This window comes from Corvus cornix, chromosome 26 (genome assembly GCF_000738735.6).
Source record: "Corvus cornix cornix isolate S_Up_H32 chromosome 26, ASM73873v5, whole genome shotgun sequence".
NCBI classification, from domain to species: domain Eukaryota; kingdom Metazoa; phylum Chordata; class Aves; order Passeriformes; family Corvidae; genus Corvus; species Corvus cornix.
In genome coordinates, this window is record NC_046354.1 from 5,163,663 (window position 1) to 5,181,356 (window position 17,694).

At 58.7% G+C, this 17,694-nt stretch overlaps 1 protein-coding gene across 5 annotated transcripts; it reads right to left on the bottom strand.

The window, feature by feature from the left end:
* Positions 1–289: 289 nt before the first annotated feature.
* On the bottom strand, positions 290–15,362 carry PTPN7 (protein tyrosine phosphatase non-receptor type 7). Of its 5 annotated transcripts, none has more exons than XM_010404496.3 (11): positions 14,991–15,362; positions 13,043–13,108; positions 8,643–8,871; positions 8,111–8,294; positions 7,612–7,696; positions 7,014–7,090; positions 4,670–4,807; positions 3,815–3,925; positions 3,127–3,284; positions 1,613–1,726; positions 290–1,082 (listed from the first exon to the last, which is right to left on the bottom strand). In XM_010404496.3, exons 3-11 carry the CDS (start codon positions 8,771–8,773, stop codon positions 989–991), a joined length of 1,092 nt encoding a protein of 363 aa, XP_010402798.1. In that variant the 5' UTR covers positions 8,774–8,871; positions 13,043–13,108; positions 14,991–15,362; the 3' UTR covers positions 290–988. The 5 variants fall into 5 exon arrangements, with proteins under 5 accessions (XP_010402798.1, XP_019144343.1, XP_010402799.1 ...); XM_019288798.2 differs by lacking the exon at positions 13,043–13,108 and having other exon boundaries at positions 14,991–15,171; positions 15,264–15,347; XM_010404497.3 differs by lacking the exon at positions 13,043–13,108 and having other exon boundaries at positions 14,957–15,362.
* Between the last annotated feature and the right edge of the window lie 2,332 nt (positions 15,363–17,694).

Here is a 17,694-nt window from a genome sequence, read left to right on the forward strand (position 1 = left end):
ATTTATCAGTTAAAAGACAACCGAATAAAACCCAAATATTATTTTGTTCTGATTTCAGAAAAAAACCCCAAGAATTCAAAATCCCCACCCTCATGTAACAACAGAAGGCAACTGGGGACACATCAGTTGCAAACTGAGCTTGGGACTCTCCCCTGCTAGGGAGAGGGCAGGTTCAGGTTGGGTATTAGGGAGAATTTCTTCCCTGAAAGGGTGGTGAGGCACTGACACAGGCTGCCCAGTGAGGTGGTGGAGTCACCATCCCTGGAGCTGTTCAAGAAACAACTACACATGGCAATTCATGATACAGTTTAGTGGGCACAGTGGGATTCGATCAGAGGTTGGACTCAATGACCTTGGAGCTCTTTTCCAACCTTAATAATATTCCATGGTTCTACTTTAAGGCTGGTGAGAAGGTGTTGGCTGAAGGTGGAGAGGAAAGCAAGCTACGGAACGCTGTTAGCCGACCATGCACCAAGCCACCAAGGTGTCTTCAGCAAGAAGAGCTTCATGGTGCATGTTTGGAGCAAGCCCAGCCCTGCCCACAAAGGATGCACAGCCAGGACAGAGGCTCCGTTTATTTCGGGGTAGTTCTACCAGCGCTGCGTCTCACGGGGTGAACATTTGAGTGCAGCCGAAAGGCAAACCGTGCTCCTGGCGCTTGCCAGCTGCAGTTCCTCTGCACAGCTTGCTCTTCTGCTTCAGGATCTTGCACCTCTCAAAAGCCAAAGCTTCTTTCTATGGGTGAAATCTGCCTCGAGCCGGCAGCAGTGGCCACCTCGAGCACCCACCGCACCACCACACCTTGCTCATCCCCAGGGTCCAAAGCCACCGTCCCCATGGGTTCACTCAGCTGTACTCATCCTGAGGGACGTTCGTGCTGCTGCTCTGTGGCCTGGCAGCATCAGGAGAGGTTTTGGTGAAGGTGTCCCCCGAGGCTGGTGCAGGAGAGGTCAGAGCAGAGAGCCAGAAGCCCGGTGGGAGCCCTGCACTAGCGGCCTCCCCCCTCTGGCAGCTGGGAAGCGTAGAGAGCTAGTGTGTGATGGAGGAACTGGTACTGCTCGCTCGTCTGGATCATCCCACCTCTGCAAGGGAAAGGCAGGGCTTGCTGACGCTTCACCAAACACAGAACCCTGTTCCCAGCTCTCTGCTCCCAGGGCACAGATATTCCTGCTTCACCAGCCATGTCAAGATGCCTCTGAAACAGGCACCAGAGCAGCCCAAAGAGTGCAGAGGTTCAGAAGCATTGCTGAGCTGTTCAAAATGAGATTAGCAACTGATTTGGTGCTAATTTTCACCTGTGCTTCTTGAAAAGTGGCCAGATGGAGTGTTTCTGGGTTTAGTGGCTGAGCTGGAAGGGAGGAGCAGACAGCTGCCAGGTTCCCAGCCCCTTTACTCTCCCTCATGTCCTCAGGTCAGAGCTACAGCAGCTCTGACAGCAGAACCAGCCCAGCACTGGGAATTGTTTGCCATCCACACATCTGTATCCTCCAGCAACCCTTCTGGTTTCCATCAGAAATAGTCGCCTTGGGATGCCCATCCCCATGTCTCTGCCACATCCCTCCCACACCCCTCCTCCCAGGCCTCCAAGGAGCCACGTGCTCTGAGTACCCACCTGTCTATGCGGAGACGGCACACGATTCCAAGGATATCCACCTCCCCCTTGTCCTTCAGCTGCTGGCACCCGATCCTGGTGGCGATGAAGCAGCCGGTGCGGCCAATGCCTGCGCTGCAGGACAGACACAGCTGTGCTGAGCACCGACAGCATCCACTGCCCACACCTGCATCTTGCTGAGCTGGATGCACTCCTGGATTGGTTTGCTGCTGTGATTTCTTCCTAGAGGGATGAGGGGGTCCTGGCCCCAGCTGCCAGACTAAGCTTCTCAGCCAGGCACCAAAAGCCGTGGGCTGGGGTCACTCTGCCATGGCAAGGAGTTCTTGCCGTGTTGCACAGCAGCTGAAGCTGCTCTGGAAGCACACCACCAGTCTGTGCCCCGTCCTTGTGCAGTGCAGGGGGCTCTGCAGCCTCTTCCCCTCCCAGCTGGGCTCTAACCCCAGCACCAGTGGTTTGCACTCAGCCTGCAGCAGTGCATGCTGAGCGTGTTCCACAGGGACAACTGGGTGCTCTGCTCCACTGTCCCCAAATTCACTTAGCAAGGAGAGGAAACAGGCAGAGGCCACATCCTGCAGGAGGGCTGTCCTGAAACATGGCTCCACATCCAAGCCACAGGCCATGCTTGGTGACACAGAGAGCAGGAATCACAGAATTACAGAATGGGTCAGGTTCGAAGGGACCGGCCTTGTGATGCCATGATTTTTTGCCTTTTCTTTTTATATACCTCTTATGTATTCCCAGTATTCTTAGCATACATACTTGTAATACTTTAAGCCTGATATCTTAACATAGTCCTGGTATTCTGCTAAGCGAGAAGACCAAACATCCTAAAGGCCTCACAGCTGGAGGCCGAAAAGCCTTACGCTATCTTGAGAAAGCAAGGCCCCTCTAGAAGATATCCTGTAAACTAGGATTAAGCCCATCTGGGAGGAAATACTTTAGAATAAGGAGATGTCACACCATTCATTTAAGCTCCTCATTGGGGAATCTTGGTCAGATATGCTAATTTATAAGGTGTAGAAGATTATATATGTGATATACCGTGTGTGTGCATTTTGGTGTATTCCACCTTCACGAACTGTTGCATCATAAGGATCCTTATTAAATACCGAAGTAAGAACCCTTTCATCCCTTAACTGTGTCTGGCTCATAGTTCTAGGACCAGGGAAAAGGCATCACATGGGGTCATCTGGTTCCATCTCCCTGCTCAAGCAAGGATCTTCCAGAGCCAGAGCTGTGGGTGTACGGTGGGGCTGGTGACTGGGTCCCAAATGCAGACCTCTCCTGCTCCCACCCAGCTGCCCATGGATGCAGGTGCAGGATCTGCCACCATCCTGCTGCCAGGACAGGAGCTGCTGGTTGACAGCTCTGCTGTGGGGTGGCTGTGCCCCAGGATATCTGCACCACAGCAGGACTCGTGCATGAGGACTCACGTGGGATTTTCCCCTCAGGCATTTGCAGCCTGACCCCGAGGTGAAGCACAGACGGGGCTCAGGTGAGGTGCAAGCCCTTACCTGCAGTGCACCACGATGGGCCCTGGGCTGGCTGCAGTCTGCAGAGTCTCCTCCACCTTGGACACCAGGTGCAGCAGGGGCTTGGCTGACTCAGGTGTTTGCTGGTCCGGCCAGGAAGGGAAGAGGATGTGTTTGACCTTGCGGCGTTCCTTTTCAAGCTTCTCCAGCACAGAACAAAGAGAAATCGGGATGTGAGAGCAGGGGCCAAATGAAACGTGGAGCGTAGCTCCAGCAGAGGCCAGGCAGCCTGTACCCATCTCTGCCACCCTCCTCCCAAATCCCTCTTTGAGCCTCTGCCAGACATGAGGGAGAGACCCCCGGGCCAGAGAGGATGGATGTGTCCCATCCCAGAAGACGAGAACAGATGCAGAGTGTTCCAACACTGTCACCAGCGTCCAGGCAAAGCAGGATCCTTTAGGCTGGTGTCAGCCAGAGAGTACAGACAGCCCATGGGGCAGAGCCCGACAGCACAGCACACAAACACCGGGCTGGTGGTGCTGCCCAGCTGACCCCTTCTCCTCTGTAGCCCAGGGCTGGGTCCTGCTCCCTCCCAGCCTCCCCAGGCAGGAGGGGCTCCTGAGAATCATGGACCCTGCTCTTTCCTGTCACACAGCATTGCCATCTCACTGGACATCCCAGGGGTGTCAGGGGCACTGCTGGGCCCCAGCGTGCTCCCTCTCTGACCCACCTGGATGGAGAGCTCCCGGACCACGTACTCCACAGACTCGCTCACTGCCTGCACACGGATGGTGAAGGGGCCATAGGTGCCCTCCTTCTCGGGCCAGTAGTGGACGCATTTCTGGAAAACAAGGCAGGCTTGTAGCTGTGGAGATGCTCAAGGCACCCCCTGGATGTCTGAACTGTGCTTGGGTCAGTGCTCTTGGGAGGGGGCATCACTGTGGGGGTGGTAGGAGAGCAGGGAAGGTGGATGTAGGGTGATACAGAGGGAAAGCAAGGAAGGGATGGATCCCTGTCCCTGCACCTGCTGCTCTGCACCCTCTCCCGTGCCCTGCCCTGGCTTTCAGGCCCCAGGGATGCACAGCCTTCCTCAGCCCTGGAAGCTTCCAGACGCAGCAGGACCCAGGGCACAGGGAGGCTGTTGGGAGAGAAGGGAGCAAGGACATGGCCAGGAGAATTTCCAGTTCTCAGTTCCCCCAGGCAGGTGCTGTCAGCTCCATCCCGGCTGGATCCTCTGGCTGAGAGCTCCCAGCCCAGGGGAGAGCTCGGGGGGCCAGAGGGGCACTGCTGCCCACTGCTTCTGCCCCATCCCCAGGGGTTTTTATCCTATTATCCAGCTGGTAAAGCGTGCCCAGGGCACACAGCCATGTGAGGAGGAAAAGCTTTGCCAGGTAGGGCCAAGGCTGCAGCCCTGGGGCTCTCTCCTCCACTTGTGATCCATCAGGGAATCCTCTGAGATGAAAGCACACTAAGTGGGTGCACAGACCCCACGTTTGGCCTCACACAACCCTCTGCTGTCATCAGCACCCCGCTCCCCCTGTGCCCTGGCCGGGCGGTGCCTGAGCCCGGGGAGGGTCAGCGGTACCTCCTTGCGCTCCTGGAGCTCGGTGATCATGACGATGAGAGGCGCCTCCTCCTGCCACACCATCTCCCAGAAGTCGGTCACGGTGTTCAGCAAGGGTCCCTGCGTGGCAATGTACTCCCGGGGCCGCCCCGCGTAGCCCTGCCCAGCACACAGCCCGTCAGGGAGGCTGGGGGGCCTCGAGGGGAGGGGGGCCTGTCTCCAGGCCACTCCGGCCCTCATGAAGCTTTTCTGCCTCTACAGTTTAGAGGCTGAGCCACACATGCTGTTTCCTACTAAACCTGTCCCTAAAATGCTTTTATAGATCTGCTGAGGAACCCCCAGGCTTCCCCCCCATCCCGCTGGTCCCCTCACCCAGGAGCAAGTCCTTGAAGCTGGCCTTGTACAACCAAGTGCCTGCAAGCATCCCCAGGCTATCAGTGTGACAAGAGCCAGCGTGATGGATGCCTTGGCGAGGCAAAGCTCACACAGGGAGCTGCACTCCTCACTGTGGGTGTTTCCACAAGGACAAGCAGGAATCCCCGTTTCACAGCTCCAAGCATCTTCTGTCTCCAATCACTTCCTGTCCTAGTATAAAACTGCTAAAGGTATCAAAAATCCAGGCCTTCCCAGCAGTCCTGCTAATGGTTTGGTCTCACAAGAAGTCGCACTGGCCCAGCTAAGGGACAGGAATGTTCTCAGGAACATTTTGCAGAGCCCTATTTTCAGGCCTCAGGATCATTTTTTTCCTAGGAAACATGATTTTCCATTCAGGAGACCTGGAGGTGTCAACCCTGGGAATTCCACCTTCTCCCCACCACCCCATGCTCAGAAACACTTCATGGAACACCAGCAGCAGGAAGAGCATCAGTCCCAGGTGGGGCTGATCAAAGGCCTGCAGAGCCCTCCCAGATTCCTGTGCCTCCCAGGCATGCCCAGGCAGGCTGGGTTGCTGATTTTTCTGATGTGCCCACAAATTCCTGCACTGCTACACCCTTGGAGAGGTAAGGGGAAGGAAGGGGTCAGGAAATGCCAGCTGCACACAGGGGTGTGTGGGCACAGGTGTGCTCAGGTGTGTGTGCCAGGGGGACGGGCAGCACAGTCAGCACTCATGTGAGACAGAGGGGATGCCAGGCACAGCCTGGGCTGTAGGGACAGAGTGCCAGTGTCAGCTGGCATGCAGCTGCACGCTGCCAGGCTGCCTCGGGAAGGCACAGTTCCTCTGCTGCCCGTGGTCACGCTGCCCTCGGACCAGACAAGCCTCCCAGCAGCTTTGGGCACAGTGCTCCTGTCCCAAAGCTGCTCTGACCCTCCCTGCGGGGTGCTGGGTGCTGCTGTCTCAGTGGATCTCAGCCACAAGCACCATCAGAAAAGAAATGCTCCTCAGTGCCCTCCAGCTCCAACCCACACCCTCCGAGCACCTCCCAGGGGTTTGTCTGCCACCCCAGACAGCATTTTCTGTGGGCTGCTTTCCCAAGCCCTGCTTTCCCTCACTGCCAAGCACTCACAGCAGCCACGGCCCCACCTCTGCTTCCCAGTGCCCTGGCCAGCCCCAAGGGAAGGGTGCTGAAGATTAATTGCTCAGAAAGAAGCCTGCCCACCAGGCAAAGCTGGCACCTGGCTGACACGAGATCCCGTCGTGGGAGAGACTGCAGCCTGGAAGGTTGGCACAGGGATGGATATCAAAATCAGGCTGTCTCAGTAACACCCTAGGGTCTGGGGACTTCTCAGTCGCTGGAAAGGGACCCCACTGGGTGCCAAAAATAAGCCACACCCCACCTTCATTAGCTCTCCTCCTGGGAAATTGCCACAAGCTCCCTGAGCAGAGAGGAAATCCCAGGATGTGTGAGGTTTGAGGATCTCTGAGCTGCCATAATCTGCTGACACAGCTTGCCTCCCATGGCTTTTCCAGACCATGGGCTAGTGTGTGAGGAGGAGATGGAGCAGCCCCTGCAAGGGAGCCTCTCGGGGTGCTCGATCTGCCCAGGAGCTGAGAGCAGCTCCCTCAGGAGACTCTCCCCCCCAAAAGGAACAGCGTGTCTGCCCTGCACAGCTGGAGCCACATCTCTCCAGCCCCAAAAGGGCTGGCAAGTTAAGTCTGCTGCCCCAGGGTAGCCACAGCACACAGGAATCCCAGTTTCACAGCTCCAAACATCCTCCATCTCCAGTCACTTCTCCTAGTATAAAACTGCTAAAGGTACCAAAAATCCAGGCCTTCCCAGCAATCCTGTTATGGTTTGGTCTCACAAGAAGTCACACTGGCCCAGCTAAGGGACAGGCGACAGTGTCCAGCACATGTGACCCAGTGTGGCAGCTGCAGCCCGGTGCCTTGTGAGTCCTGGTCTGCAGGCCCTGGCAGGACACTCACCGTGATGTAGTTGGCATTTATGTAGCTCTCTTCCTCCTGGCTCCTGGCCCTCCTGAGGCAGACCCGGCTCTCAGGATCTGAAAGATGTTGCAGGTATTGCCCAAGGGACTGATCCTGCCTGGAGGCTGAGTCCTCCTGCTGCATGCCATGCTCAGAGCTGCCTGCACCCTCCCTCACAGCTGCTCTTGTCCCATTCAGCCTCCCTGACCTGGCAGGGCACAGCCTGGCTGCAGCCCAAACCTGCAGGTACCGTGGTGAGCAGGTGGGATAACTCATCCCCAGTGACCCCTCAGGACATCCCCACAGCACCTGACCAGAGCCCAGCTGAGTCCTTCCAGAACATGCTCAGCCTTTACACCGTTAAGGCCGTGCCCTGGGGACAAGTAACACCCACCCCAGGGACAGCTCCCCATGTGCCACCCCACAGCACTGTGCCCACCCCCTGGAACACGGCACCCAGCTCCTGCAGCACGGGCAGTAGGAGCAGGCATGGCAGAACCCCAGGAGTGCCCACCCCAGTGCCAGGGCTGCTCTGAGTCACCCTCACCCACAAGCAAACACAGGCAAGTGGGAGGCAAAGGGTCACAGTGGCACATACTGGGGAGAATGGTTTTATATCTGTCCTTGAAGGCACGTCCAGGGATTTCCAGCTCCTCCGGACTCACGAAGTTGGGTGGGATTTTCTGCAGGGGGAGAAACCAGCAATAAGGAAAAGCCCCTCACTGCCACTTGTGTCCCCTGGTGGTGGCAGACCTGGTCTCCCAGCAGGGTAGAGCTAACCCAGGGGCATCACCAGAGGTGCCAGCTCCTGGGATGAGTCCAGCTGTGGTGGGACTCCTTCCAGAGATGCAACCTTGGGAGAAGAGGGTGGCATGGGAGGGCAGGACAGGGTTTTCCAGGCACCCCAATGGGACATGTGTGCACCGAGGAGCAGGTGGTACCCGGGCACCCCTCCCCTCTGTGTGCCCACACCCCCTGCCCTCCCACTGGGGCCGTGGGGCACAGCCGGGCTCAGAGCCTGATGCTCACCCCTGTCAGTCCCACCACCGCCAGCCCCTGCCACCCTTCCTGTGAGGAGAGAGAGGGAATCACCGCACCGAAAACTCCTCCTGGAGCTGTGCCAGGCTCTGGGCGTGCTGCTGGAGCTCCTGTTTCCTCAGCACGTGGCTGGATGTCCTCAGAAACTTCAGCGTGATGTCCCGTGGTGTGCAGACAGGCTGGATGGGCTCCACATTCCCTAGAGAGCTCATGTCCAGCACTAGTGACACATTGGAGCCCCTCCTGGAAGGCAGAGGGGTCCCTGGCTGACCTACTGCCCCGCTGGGAGAGAAGGACAGCCCACCCCCCGTATCATCAGATAAAATCACCCCACACTGAGCAAAAGCCAGATAGACACCCCGGCAGATGGGGAACAAGGAACTAGCTGATCATTTTGCCTTTTGGCTGGGAAGCCCCTGAAGGACGGTGTCGAGATTTGTCCTGGGCTGGGTGGGGGCCAGGGCTGCCCCCACACTCAGACCTGGCACCTGCACAGGCTGGCAGGCAGAGGGCTGGCAGGAAGGAATTTTAGGGGAGCCCTGGGGATGAGCAGTGCCATGGGTACCCCGGCCAGGGGGGAGCCACACTCACCTCTCCTGGAGGCGCACGTGCTTCTTGGCAGAGGGACTGGGCTTGTCTGGCTTGTCCATGTCTGCTGCAGCTGCCTGGGCTGCCAGGCTGCCCCTATGAACTCTGGAGCACACCAAGCAGGCTTGGACCATGCTGCAGCAGCCACGGAGCCCTCGTCCTGAACCACAGCGGGGGGACACGGGGGGCCCTCAGCTCCTGGGAAATCATAGAGCCATCAGAGGAAAAGCAGCTGGAAAAGAAAAGGCAGATGTGAGACGCTGGGTGGAGCCCCTGGCAGATGGTCTGCAAGCAAGGGATGGGTTTTAAGTCCTCAGTTGTCCTGGAACCAGGACCCCCAGCCCCCGTATCCAGGCAGATGGAGAGCTCCCAGCACACCCACCCTCGGGGATGCCTGCAGCACTGCAGCCCACACGGGCACCACTGGTGATGCTGGGCATGGCACCAAGGAGCACCTGCTTCCCCTGAGGGGAGGACACCCACTCTGTGTGGTGGCAGGGTGTGGTGTGGTTTGGGGGAGCCCCAGAAGCTCTTCCCCTCCATGGAAGCACATGCCCTGAGCTTCCAGCCCTTCCCCATCACATCCCCCTGCTTCGGCCTGGGGACACGGTGGGAAGAATGAGAGCTGGAACGTGTGAGCACAGCAGCGTCCAGCAGGTGACACGAGGTGGCTGTAGCCACCACACGGAGTCTGGCCATCTCCTGCTGCCCAGAGACACAGACCAGGCACCCTCAGCAGCCTCATGGCTCTGGCAAGGGAGGGATGGCCCTGGGACAGCCTCCTCCATCCTGTGGGTCTCAGCAACTGTCAAGAGGAAACTGCTTTATCTGGGTGGTTGAGCAAGAGGCGATGGGGCAGCCGGGCTGGGGAAGGTGCCAGGCTCTCCCCATCACCAGCTACGGGTCAGCCCCTGGCAGGGCTGGGGAGGTGCAGGTGATGCTGATTCACTTCCAGGCAGAGCTCCTCATGGGGCAGGCAGCACCCTGGGATCCTGAGCCTCCTGCTCATCCCCAGCTGCCTCCATGAGGAGGAGACAGACCCACAGAGACAGGGAATGATGCAGAGTCAGAGCTCTTGGTGGGCTAAGAGTGGGATCCCAGGCAGCCCATCTGCTCAGGGAGGTCTTGTGGAGAGCCGGGGTCCACATGGTGCTGGGAACACAGCTAGGGCAGGAGCTGTTCCCCATGATTCCCTGCTGCCCGGTGGCATTTCTGGGGGTGGCAATGCCACCACTGCCACTCACACCATCCCTATACCCCATGCAGGGTGTCCCGGTGTTCTCCAGACAGGCAGGACAAGAGCAGCTCCTTAGCAGGAGCAGCAGCACCAGGAGAGATCCTGACCAGAGACAGCCCAGCTCCCATCCCAGCAGCTGTCCCTCGCACTCCAGCCAGGAAACACCTGGGAGATGCCCTCACCAGCAGAGGGGCCCTGGGAAGTACCTCAGCTGCCAGCACCTGCAGGGAGAGTGCTCGCATCACCTGCCCAGCATCCCAGCCCTGCCTGGGGCTGCCGGTCCACGAGCACATGCCCACCGCCCCTGGGCACCAGGGCCCGGCGCTGCCCGGCGGGGGTCTCCTCTCCAGCGGGCAGCGTGGCTGGGCTGGGCTGGGCTGGGCTGGGCTGGGGGGCTGCCTACCTGCTGCCCTGTGGCGTGGGCTGGTCGGTCCCGGCACAGGCCGCAGGCACCGCGCGTGTCGGTCTGACACCACGGTTTGAAAGTGTTCAGGAAGCTGCTTATCAAAGGAGCTGCTGCTTCTGCTGCTTCCTCTCCCTCCTTCTCCCCCACCCCGGCTGCCGCCCACACACATACCGGCCACATCTCTGCAGCTCGGCTCTGCTGGGCCGCCTGCACACCCAGCCCTGCTCCCCACCGCCCGACCTTCGTCCTGCGCCTGTGGGCACGGCCTGGCCTCCCCCAAAACCCTGCAGTGTCTCCATAGGCATCTCCGATGGGGCTGGTGGGGTGTGCTTGATGCCCTCTGTGACAAGCCATGACCAGCACTGGTGCCACCCGTGGGGCACGGAGGGATGGGCGAGGCTCAGCCATGGGGGGCCACTGGCAGGAGGGGTGAGGCAGGATGCTTGGCATGGTGCAGTGCTGCTGCTCTGGGGGCACCAGACCCCACCTGCCCCGCAGGGAGCCAGAATGAATCCTCCCATGCCTGCTGTCCTGCCCGTGTCCTCTCGCCCAGGCCGTGCCCAGCTGTCCCCATCCCGCTGTGGAATGTGCCAGGACTCGCTCAGTGCCTCCCACCTCAGTGCCTGCCCCTGTGCAGTGTGCTCCTTGTGCCACCCCACCGTCCCCCAACCCATGTCCATGTGGGGACACCCCTCTGCACCCACAACCATCCCTGGATACCTCGGGGGAAGACGTGTGGGCTCCCCCTCCCCAGCAGGGCAGGGCAGGGGTGTATCTGGGGAGGAAGGTCCCTGGCTCAGGGGTCTGGCTCAGGTAGGACAGGTCTGCCCTTGGGGTACTGCACATCCTTCCTGACGCATCCCCACGGTTCTTCCTGTTTGCTCTTGCCCGGGCTCTGCACGCTTCCTTCCTCCTCAGCCCCCACCCCGCTGCGCTGCAGCAGCTCCCGCTGCTTCCCCCAGCCACACGCACCCCAAACACCTTTCCCGTGTCTGCTCCGCGGGCTCCTCCCGCTGCCCCGGGGAGCCCCGGCCGGAGCCACCCCAGCCCAGCTCACTGTGGCGACCGTGCTGTCCCTGGGCCGTGCGGTGCCCGCTCACCTCGCTGGAGAGCTGTGTCCGTGCACGCCTGTGTGTGCTTGCAGGTGTGCCAGGACATCTTCCCTGGGCAACCCTGGGAGACCGTGCCAGTGCCACCTTCTACCCAAGGGTTAGGAGATCAGAGGGCCCAAGCTCCAGAGCAAAGTGCTGGGCTTGGCCAGCAGCAGAACAGCCTTATCCTGGAGGAAAGGCCACCAGCACCTGTGTCTGACCTGCAAATCCTGGAGTGGCCAGAGGATAGACTGACTGGGGAATTGTTCCCTGCCCTAGGTGGGATGAGAGAACACAGCTGTAAGGCCTAGAGGCAGCCCCACCACACACTGCCCTTCCTTCCCACCTGTCCCTGATGGAACTCAGGAATTGCTAGGATGACCAGCAGGACTTAACAAGGTGGCTGCATAAACTTGCTCTCAGTAGGAACCAGAGTAAACAAACAGGGTTCTGTGCTGCAGTAGCAGGCTGTCAGACATGCAGAAGTGTCCTGAGGCTGGGACTGTATCTGCCCTCTAAGTGCAGAGGGCACCCGTCCCATCTGGGTGTCTTTGAGCTTAAGGGATTCCTGAGGATGCAGCCAAGATGCAAACCCCTGGAGCTGCTTTTCCTGCCTTTTGCTGATCTGATCTTGCTGCCTCCTCACTGCCCTGTTCCTCTGCCACTGGTGGACAAGCGGGGGACAAGCTCAGTGTGGCATTGGGGCAGATGCCACAGGGCCGCCAGCACATGGAAGTCACTGGGAATGTGTCAGTGACACCTGTGCGCCCACACTCCCTCCCAACATCCCCACCTGTGACAGGGAGGGTGGAGACAGCTGGACCCTCACAGACCTCATAGGGTCCAGGGAACAGCCACAAATCTGCCAGCACCCCAGAGGAGCAGAGCAATGGGGCTGTGACAGCGGGGCTGTGACAGCGGGGCTGTCCAGGGTCCCTCGCTGGACCCAGGAGGCACCACAGCACATCCTGATCCTCTGCACAGAGCACAGTGAGCAGGAGACCCGGGACAACACAGGCCTTTGGGAGCTGGGTTTAGGCTGGTTTTCCCCAAAGGGAATGGGAACCTTTTACCAACACATGATTTTCTGCAAGACGCAAACTCCAGCCGCAAAAGGGGTATGGAACAAAGGCTTTTGTGGAGGCCAGGAGCTCCCTGTGCACTGCTCATCTCAGTGATCTGTGGCCCAGTGTGATTTAAGAGATTTGATGGGCATTTCAAAGGATTTCAGCAGTAAATCCCTTTTTCCTCCTGCCAGGTTCCACCTTGGTCATGAACTGCCCCTGGATGCTTCAGGAAAGATGCTGATGCACTTCCTTTCCAAAATGGCTTATTTGGTTCCACTCGAATTTGGTCATGACAATGGACCACGCTCAGGGTAAAAAGAGGAAACTGAGATGCTGGGATGCAGCGTATCCTCTGCCTCTCAAGCATCACAACACCAAGGTACTCATGCTCAGGGATGTCCCCAGAAAAGCCCTGCAGCACTTTCCCTGTGCTGCTCACAGACCTCCCTGTGCTGCTGGCTTGGCTCTACCAGTCATGCACGTGCCTGTGCAGGACACCCAGGATACAGCCTCTGGAAACCACACCTGGCCCCCTTTGGCTTTTCCTTATGCAGAAAACTCCAATGGCGACTGAGGGGCCTGTCCTGGCCATGGCAACTCACCCAGGATAGAAGGAACGCAGGAGGGAAGTAGGGATGTAGTCCAGAGATGTGCCATGGCCCAGGCTCCTAGGAGCAGAAAAGTCTGCACTGCTGAGATGTCCTGACCCTTAGCTGCCTCTGACGGTGCACAGCTGGACCTCACTGTGCTCCCACCTGCCAGCATGGCTGCTCTTCCTCCCTTCTGCCGAAGCACCAGCATGCTGAGGAGGTGCATTTGAAGGGAGAGCATGGGAGGGGACACAGACCTGTGGAGACCCCCAGCACGAAAATGAAGGTACTGGTGGAAAACAAGGCATGAGCTGGTAGAGACAGACTGGATATGAGAGAGACCAGAAGCAGATGGAGCCAGAACACACTGCTTGACCCAGGGCATTTTTCAGCTCTCAGTGCCACTGGGGCAGCAAGCTTTCCCCTGTACCTTGCTGCACCCACCTACGTCTGCTGCCCTCCTGGGAATGACACCTGCCCCCTCCTGCCTCCCTGCTGGGGCACACAGCAGGTGCACACCCACACGTGCAGAGCAAACATCCCTGGTCACTCATCGGTGCCCATCCGTGCGGGCGTGCACAGACCTCGGGCAGTGAAGTCCAGACATGCCCTCCCTCCCTCCCCCCAAATGCACTTTAGGGCACATCACTTCCAGCCACCTCTGAGCCCCTGCTTGGAACATGATGCTGCCAGCTGGCTGCTCCTGAGGGACACCAGCTGGGTTTGCAGAGGGGTGCAGTGGGGAGCAAAGAGCTGGGAGATGCTCTGGCCATGGACTGTGCCTTTCGTGTGCAGCCATGCTTGTCCCGTGTCACATCACCAGGTCTGCACCAGCTGCACCAGGCTGGCCCAGGGAGCAGAGAGGGAGCTGCTGGGGCCTACAAGCAGGGACTGCTGGGGCCAGGGAGGACCTGGCTTTGAGGACAGACGGTGTCCAGTCTGGGGGCAGATCCCAAGCCAGGGTCAGTGTGCTGTAAGGACAGGACCAGGACGCCAGGACAGCCATTGCAATCTGGTGTCAGCAAAGAGGAACCTGACAGTCTCCAGAGGGTGAAACCCAGGAGGGGATGGGAGGAAGCAACACTGAAGGAAATGGCTCTGGGCAGGGGGTCCCATAGGGTCACTGCTGTGCCACTCACCTTCCTGCCTCCCTCCCCTGGTGGGGAAGGACTGGTGAGGTCTCAGAACAAGAACATCCCTTGTCCCCCAGCACTCCTTGCTGCTCTGACCTTGGTAGCAATAGGGTGTCAGGGGTGATGATGATGCCCAGAGTGGTGCTGGGAGGGTTGGCGACGGAGGGATGGACATGGAGGGAAGAGTCCTAGCTGTTACCACAGCAGCCATTCAGCCTGGCCCAGGGATGTGCCAGACATGGGATCCCCTGTGTCCTCTGTCCGTGGACATCTGTGCATTAGGATTATCTGTTGGAATGTAAGGACTAGAGAGCTCTGTGACAGAGTCTCAGGGGCCTTGAAGGGTCTGTATAGCTGTGGGTTTACTTCCTGCAAGATATGGGGACCCTATGGAGTAGTTGCCCTGGGGAGGAAGATCTGGATTTATCCCTGACTGGTACTTGCTGTTTGTTCACTTGCATTTTAAAACTCCACTTCCATGGGGTCATCTCTCATCTCTGGCCATGATTTCACAGCCAGTTCCCTTGGTGCAAGGAGCACCTTCCAGCCCCAGACTGGGACCTGTTTTCCCACTAACGACCAGCCAATCTTTATGCCCATTTCTGCCCCCCCCAGCCCCCTGAGCACAGGGTTCCTCATGCAGCCTCCCTGCCCTGATACACACACCCCAGCACCTCTCCTCACCCCCTCCAGACAGGAGGTAGCCCCAAAGTCACCTCAGCCTAGGCAGGCACTGAGCTGGCACCCAAAGCACAGGCGCTTCCCAGTGGTCTCGCTCCCCAGGATTGCCTACCACACCACGGCTTGGTCCCATCAGGCCCCTTCACCTCTGGGTCCGGCACTCAGGAAGGGCTGGTCCTGCTTCCGTTGACACGACTGGGAGTCAGGATGTCCTGCAGGCTTTTGGAAATTAGCCCATCTCCTCCACTGCCGAAACATCGCTCGCAGGCTTGAAGGTGAAGCAGCTGCCTCGGGACCGAGCAGACGCTGTGCGAACTGGCCGATCGGCTGCCGGCGGGGCAGAGGAGGACGGTGCGGTCATCCCGAGCATCCCGCGGAGCCGGCCTGGGGCAGCGAACAGCCGAGGTGGGGCACCTTACCTGGGGAGCCCGAGCCACCCGCCCGCCGGCCTGGGGACAGCCCGGAGCCGGGAGCGGAGGGAAGCAGCTCCGCGGATTGCTGTTCCGGGGAGCAGCGGCTCGCTATTCCAGCGTCCTCCACGGGAGCGCGTTCCCAAGGACAGCCCCGGCAGAGCATCCTCCCGGGCTGGCGGGGCTGCGGGAGCTCAGAGCCCGCAGCGCAGCGCTGCCGGCCAGCCTGGACGCTCGGGCATCCCGCCGGGATGGAGCTGACCTGGGCAGCCACTCGGAGGCAGTGGATGTGTGACCTTTCTCCCGTGGCCGGTGACGGTCTGTGCAGAGTTTGCTCCTGCTGTGGCTTGAGCTGGGAGAAATGAAGCAATTGCTGGTTCATTTTGGCAAGGTATTGCCGCTGATCCTGCCAGCCCCTGTGCTTCTGCCCTCTCCTCAAGGAGAACCAGAGGAAGAGTTCAGGACCTCGATTTCCTGCTTAACTGCTGGGTTGTTTTCTTCTTTGAATCCCTCGGTTTGTTCAGCCTGGAGAAGAGGAGTCTGACAGGAGATCTCACTGAGCTCTTCAGCATCCTCATGAGGGGCAGTGGAGGGGCAGCTCCAGTCTCTGCTCTCTGTGACCAGGACTAGCAGGAACAGCTGGATCCGTGTCAGGGGAGGTATAAATTAGAAAGGAAAAAGTTTTTCACCCAAAGGGTGGCTGAGCACTGAAACGGGCTCCCCTGGGAAGTGATCACAGCTCCAAACCCGTCTGAGCTCAAGGAGCACTTGGACAAAGCTCTCAGGCACAGGGTGGGATTGTTGGGGTGTCTGTGCGGGGCCAGGAGTTGGACTTGATAACCCTGATGGATCCTTTCCAACTCAGCATATTCTGTGGTTCCATGACTGCTGAGTAGAACCACTTTTGGTTTCTGGAATTAGATACCCTCCTGTATCTCCTGCAAACAAGCTGAGCTTTCGTCCAAATTTGCCAGCAGAAGGGCAGAGCAGGTGAACCACCAGCACTGCTGGGCTGGGCTAACAGTGACGCAGAGCTGGTGTTGCTGTGGACTACAGAAGGTGCCTTGGCACAGGAACAGCTCCCCTGGGAAAGGTGATCTCCCAGACTGAAAGTGCTTGGTTTGTTCCTCTCCTCGTGTGGGAAGAAGCTCCCCCCGTTCATTCTGCAGTGGAGTAATTGCATGGAGGACTGTTCCTAAGCCAGGAGTATAGAACAATGAAATGACAGAAACACTAAGGTTGAAAAATCCCTCTAAGATCATCAAGTCCAGCCATTAACTGAGCACTGCCACATTCACTAAATCATGTCCCCAGGGGGTGAGGGTAAAGGGGATCTAAGCCAACACGTGGGACCAGACCTCCAAGTGCTGAGACTTTGACAATCTAGCCAACAAATGCCACTGGAGAAGCCACAGAGGGACGGCAAGAGCCACAGAATGACTTGGTCACCATGACAGACTGCTGGGGACACAGCCCCAGCACCTGTGGCAGCACCTGTCTCAGCCACGTGTCACTTGGGCTTTTTTATGCTTTTAGAAGATGCTGTGTGCTTCAGTTTCCCTTGGGGAGTGAGCTGTCCGCCTTGCTTGGACACCTGCAGGGCACACACACATCCTCTCGAACTGCCTGCAGAACCCTGCGAGCTGTGTGGGCAGGAAGAAGTCTCCTAGGAACAGAAAAACCCCCAGCTCCTCTCATTCCTCACAGCACACAGGGCAAAGCAGGTCTCAATGAAAAAGGCACAAAAAGGCCTGAAAATCCTGAAGACTCATCACGTTATTCCTGTTCTGCGTCCCTTGGCACGCTGTAGCAGCGGGGACCTCGGCAGCCAGCACGAGGGCTGAGCCTTGTGCCCTGCTGGGTTTGCCCAGCACAGCCCTGCTGGCCCAGTCCCTGGGCTGCTCCCTCAGGGGAACTCTTGAGCCTGGTGACCTCTTGCTGGGTGCAGGGGCCATTATCAATAACAGGAAACGAGCTGGGCAGGAGGGGCAGGGGAGACAGAGACCCAGAAAGAAAGGAAGCGGTTAGAAAGCCGTCACTTCCATTTCTGCTGCAAGAGAACCTGCGCCCACGCACCGACGGGCGCGGGGGAACAGTGCTGCCCTTCCGCAGCCTGATCTGCTCTGGGATCTCCAGGGAGTGCTTGTGATGAGGGCCCAGATCCTCGTCTGGCCTTTGATAACAGCTAGAAAGGTGGTTAAAATAGCCCATGCTCAGCCACTGTCTGGTGCAGAAACAGTGTGTGGTGAGCCCAGCCGCTGGCAAGGGAGTCACTGCTGGGGGGTTAGGATTCTTAACCTTGCTAAAGACAGACTGTGCATGTGATGCTGCCCGTGTCCTCCGGTGCTGGCACAGGAAGGGTCTGTGGATGCAGCTGCCTGGGGCCAAAGGGCCAGGGAGGATGTGCCAGCAGCTTTTATTTCAGGACAAATATCTTCAC

What these genes read in the sequence shown, in the direction of transcription:
- PTPN7 (XM_010404496.3), bottom strand. Translation starts at nt 8,773, where the DNA reads ATGGTCCAAGCCTGCTTGGTGTGCTCCAGAGTTCATAGGGGCAGCCTG. An exon ending in CACGTGCGCCTCCAGGAGAG is followed by an intron (nt 8,295 to 8,642) that starts GTGAGTGTGGCT and finishes TCTGCCTTCCAG; the next exon opens with GAGGGGCTCCAATGTGTCAC. An exon ending in AGCTCCAGGAGGAGTTTTCG is followed by an intron (nt 7,697 to 8,110) that starts GTGCGGTGATTC and finishes CTCCCCCTGCAG; the next exon opens with AAAATCCCACCCAACTTCGT.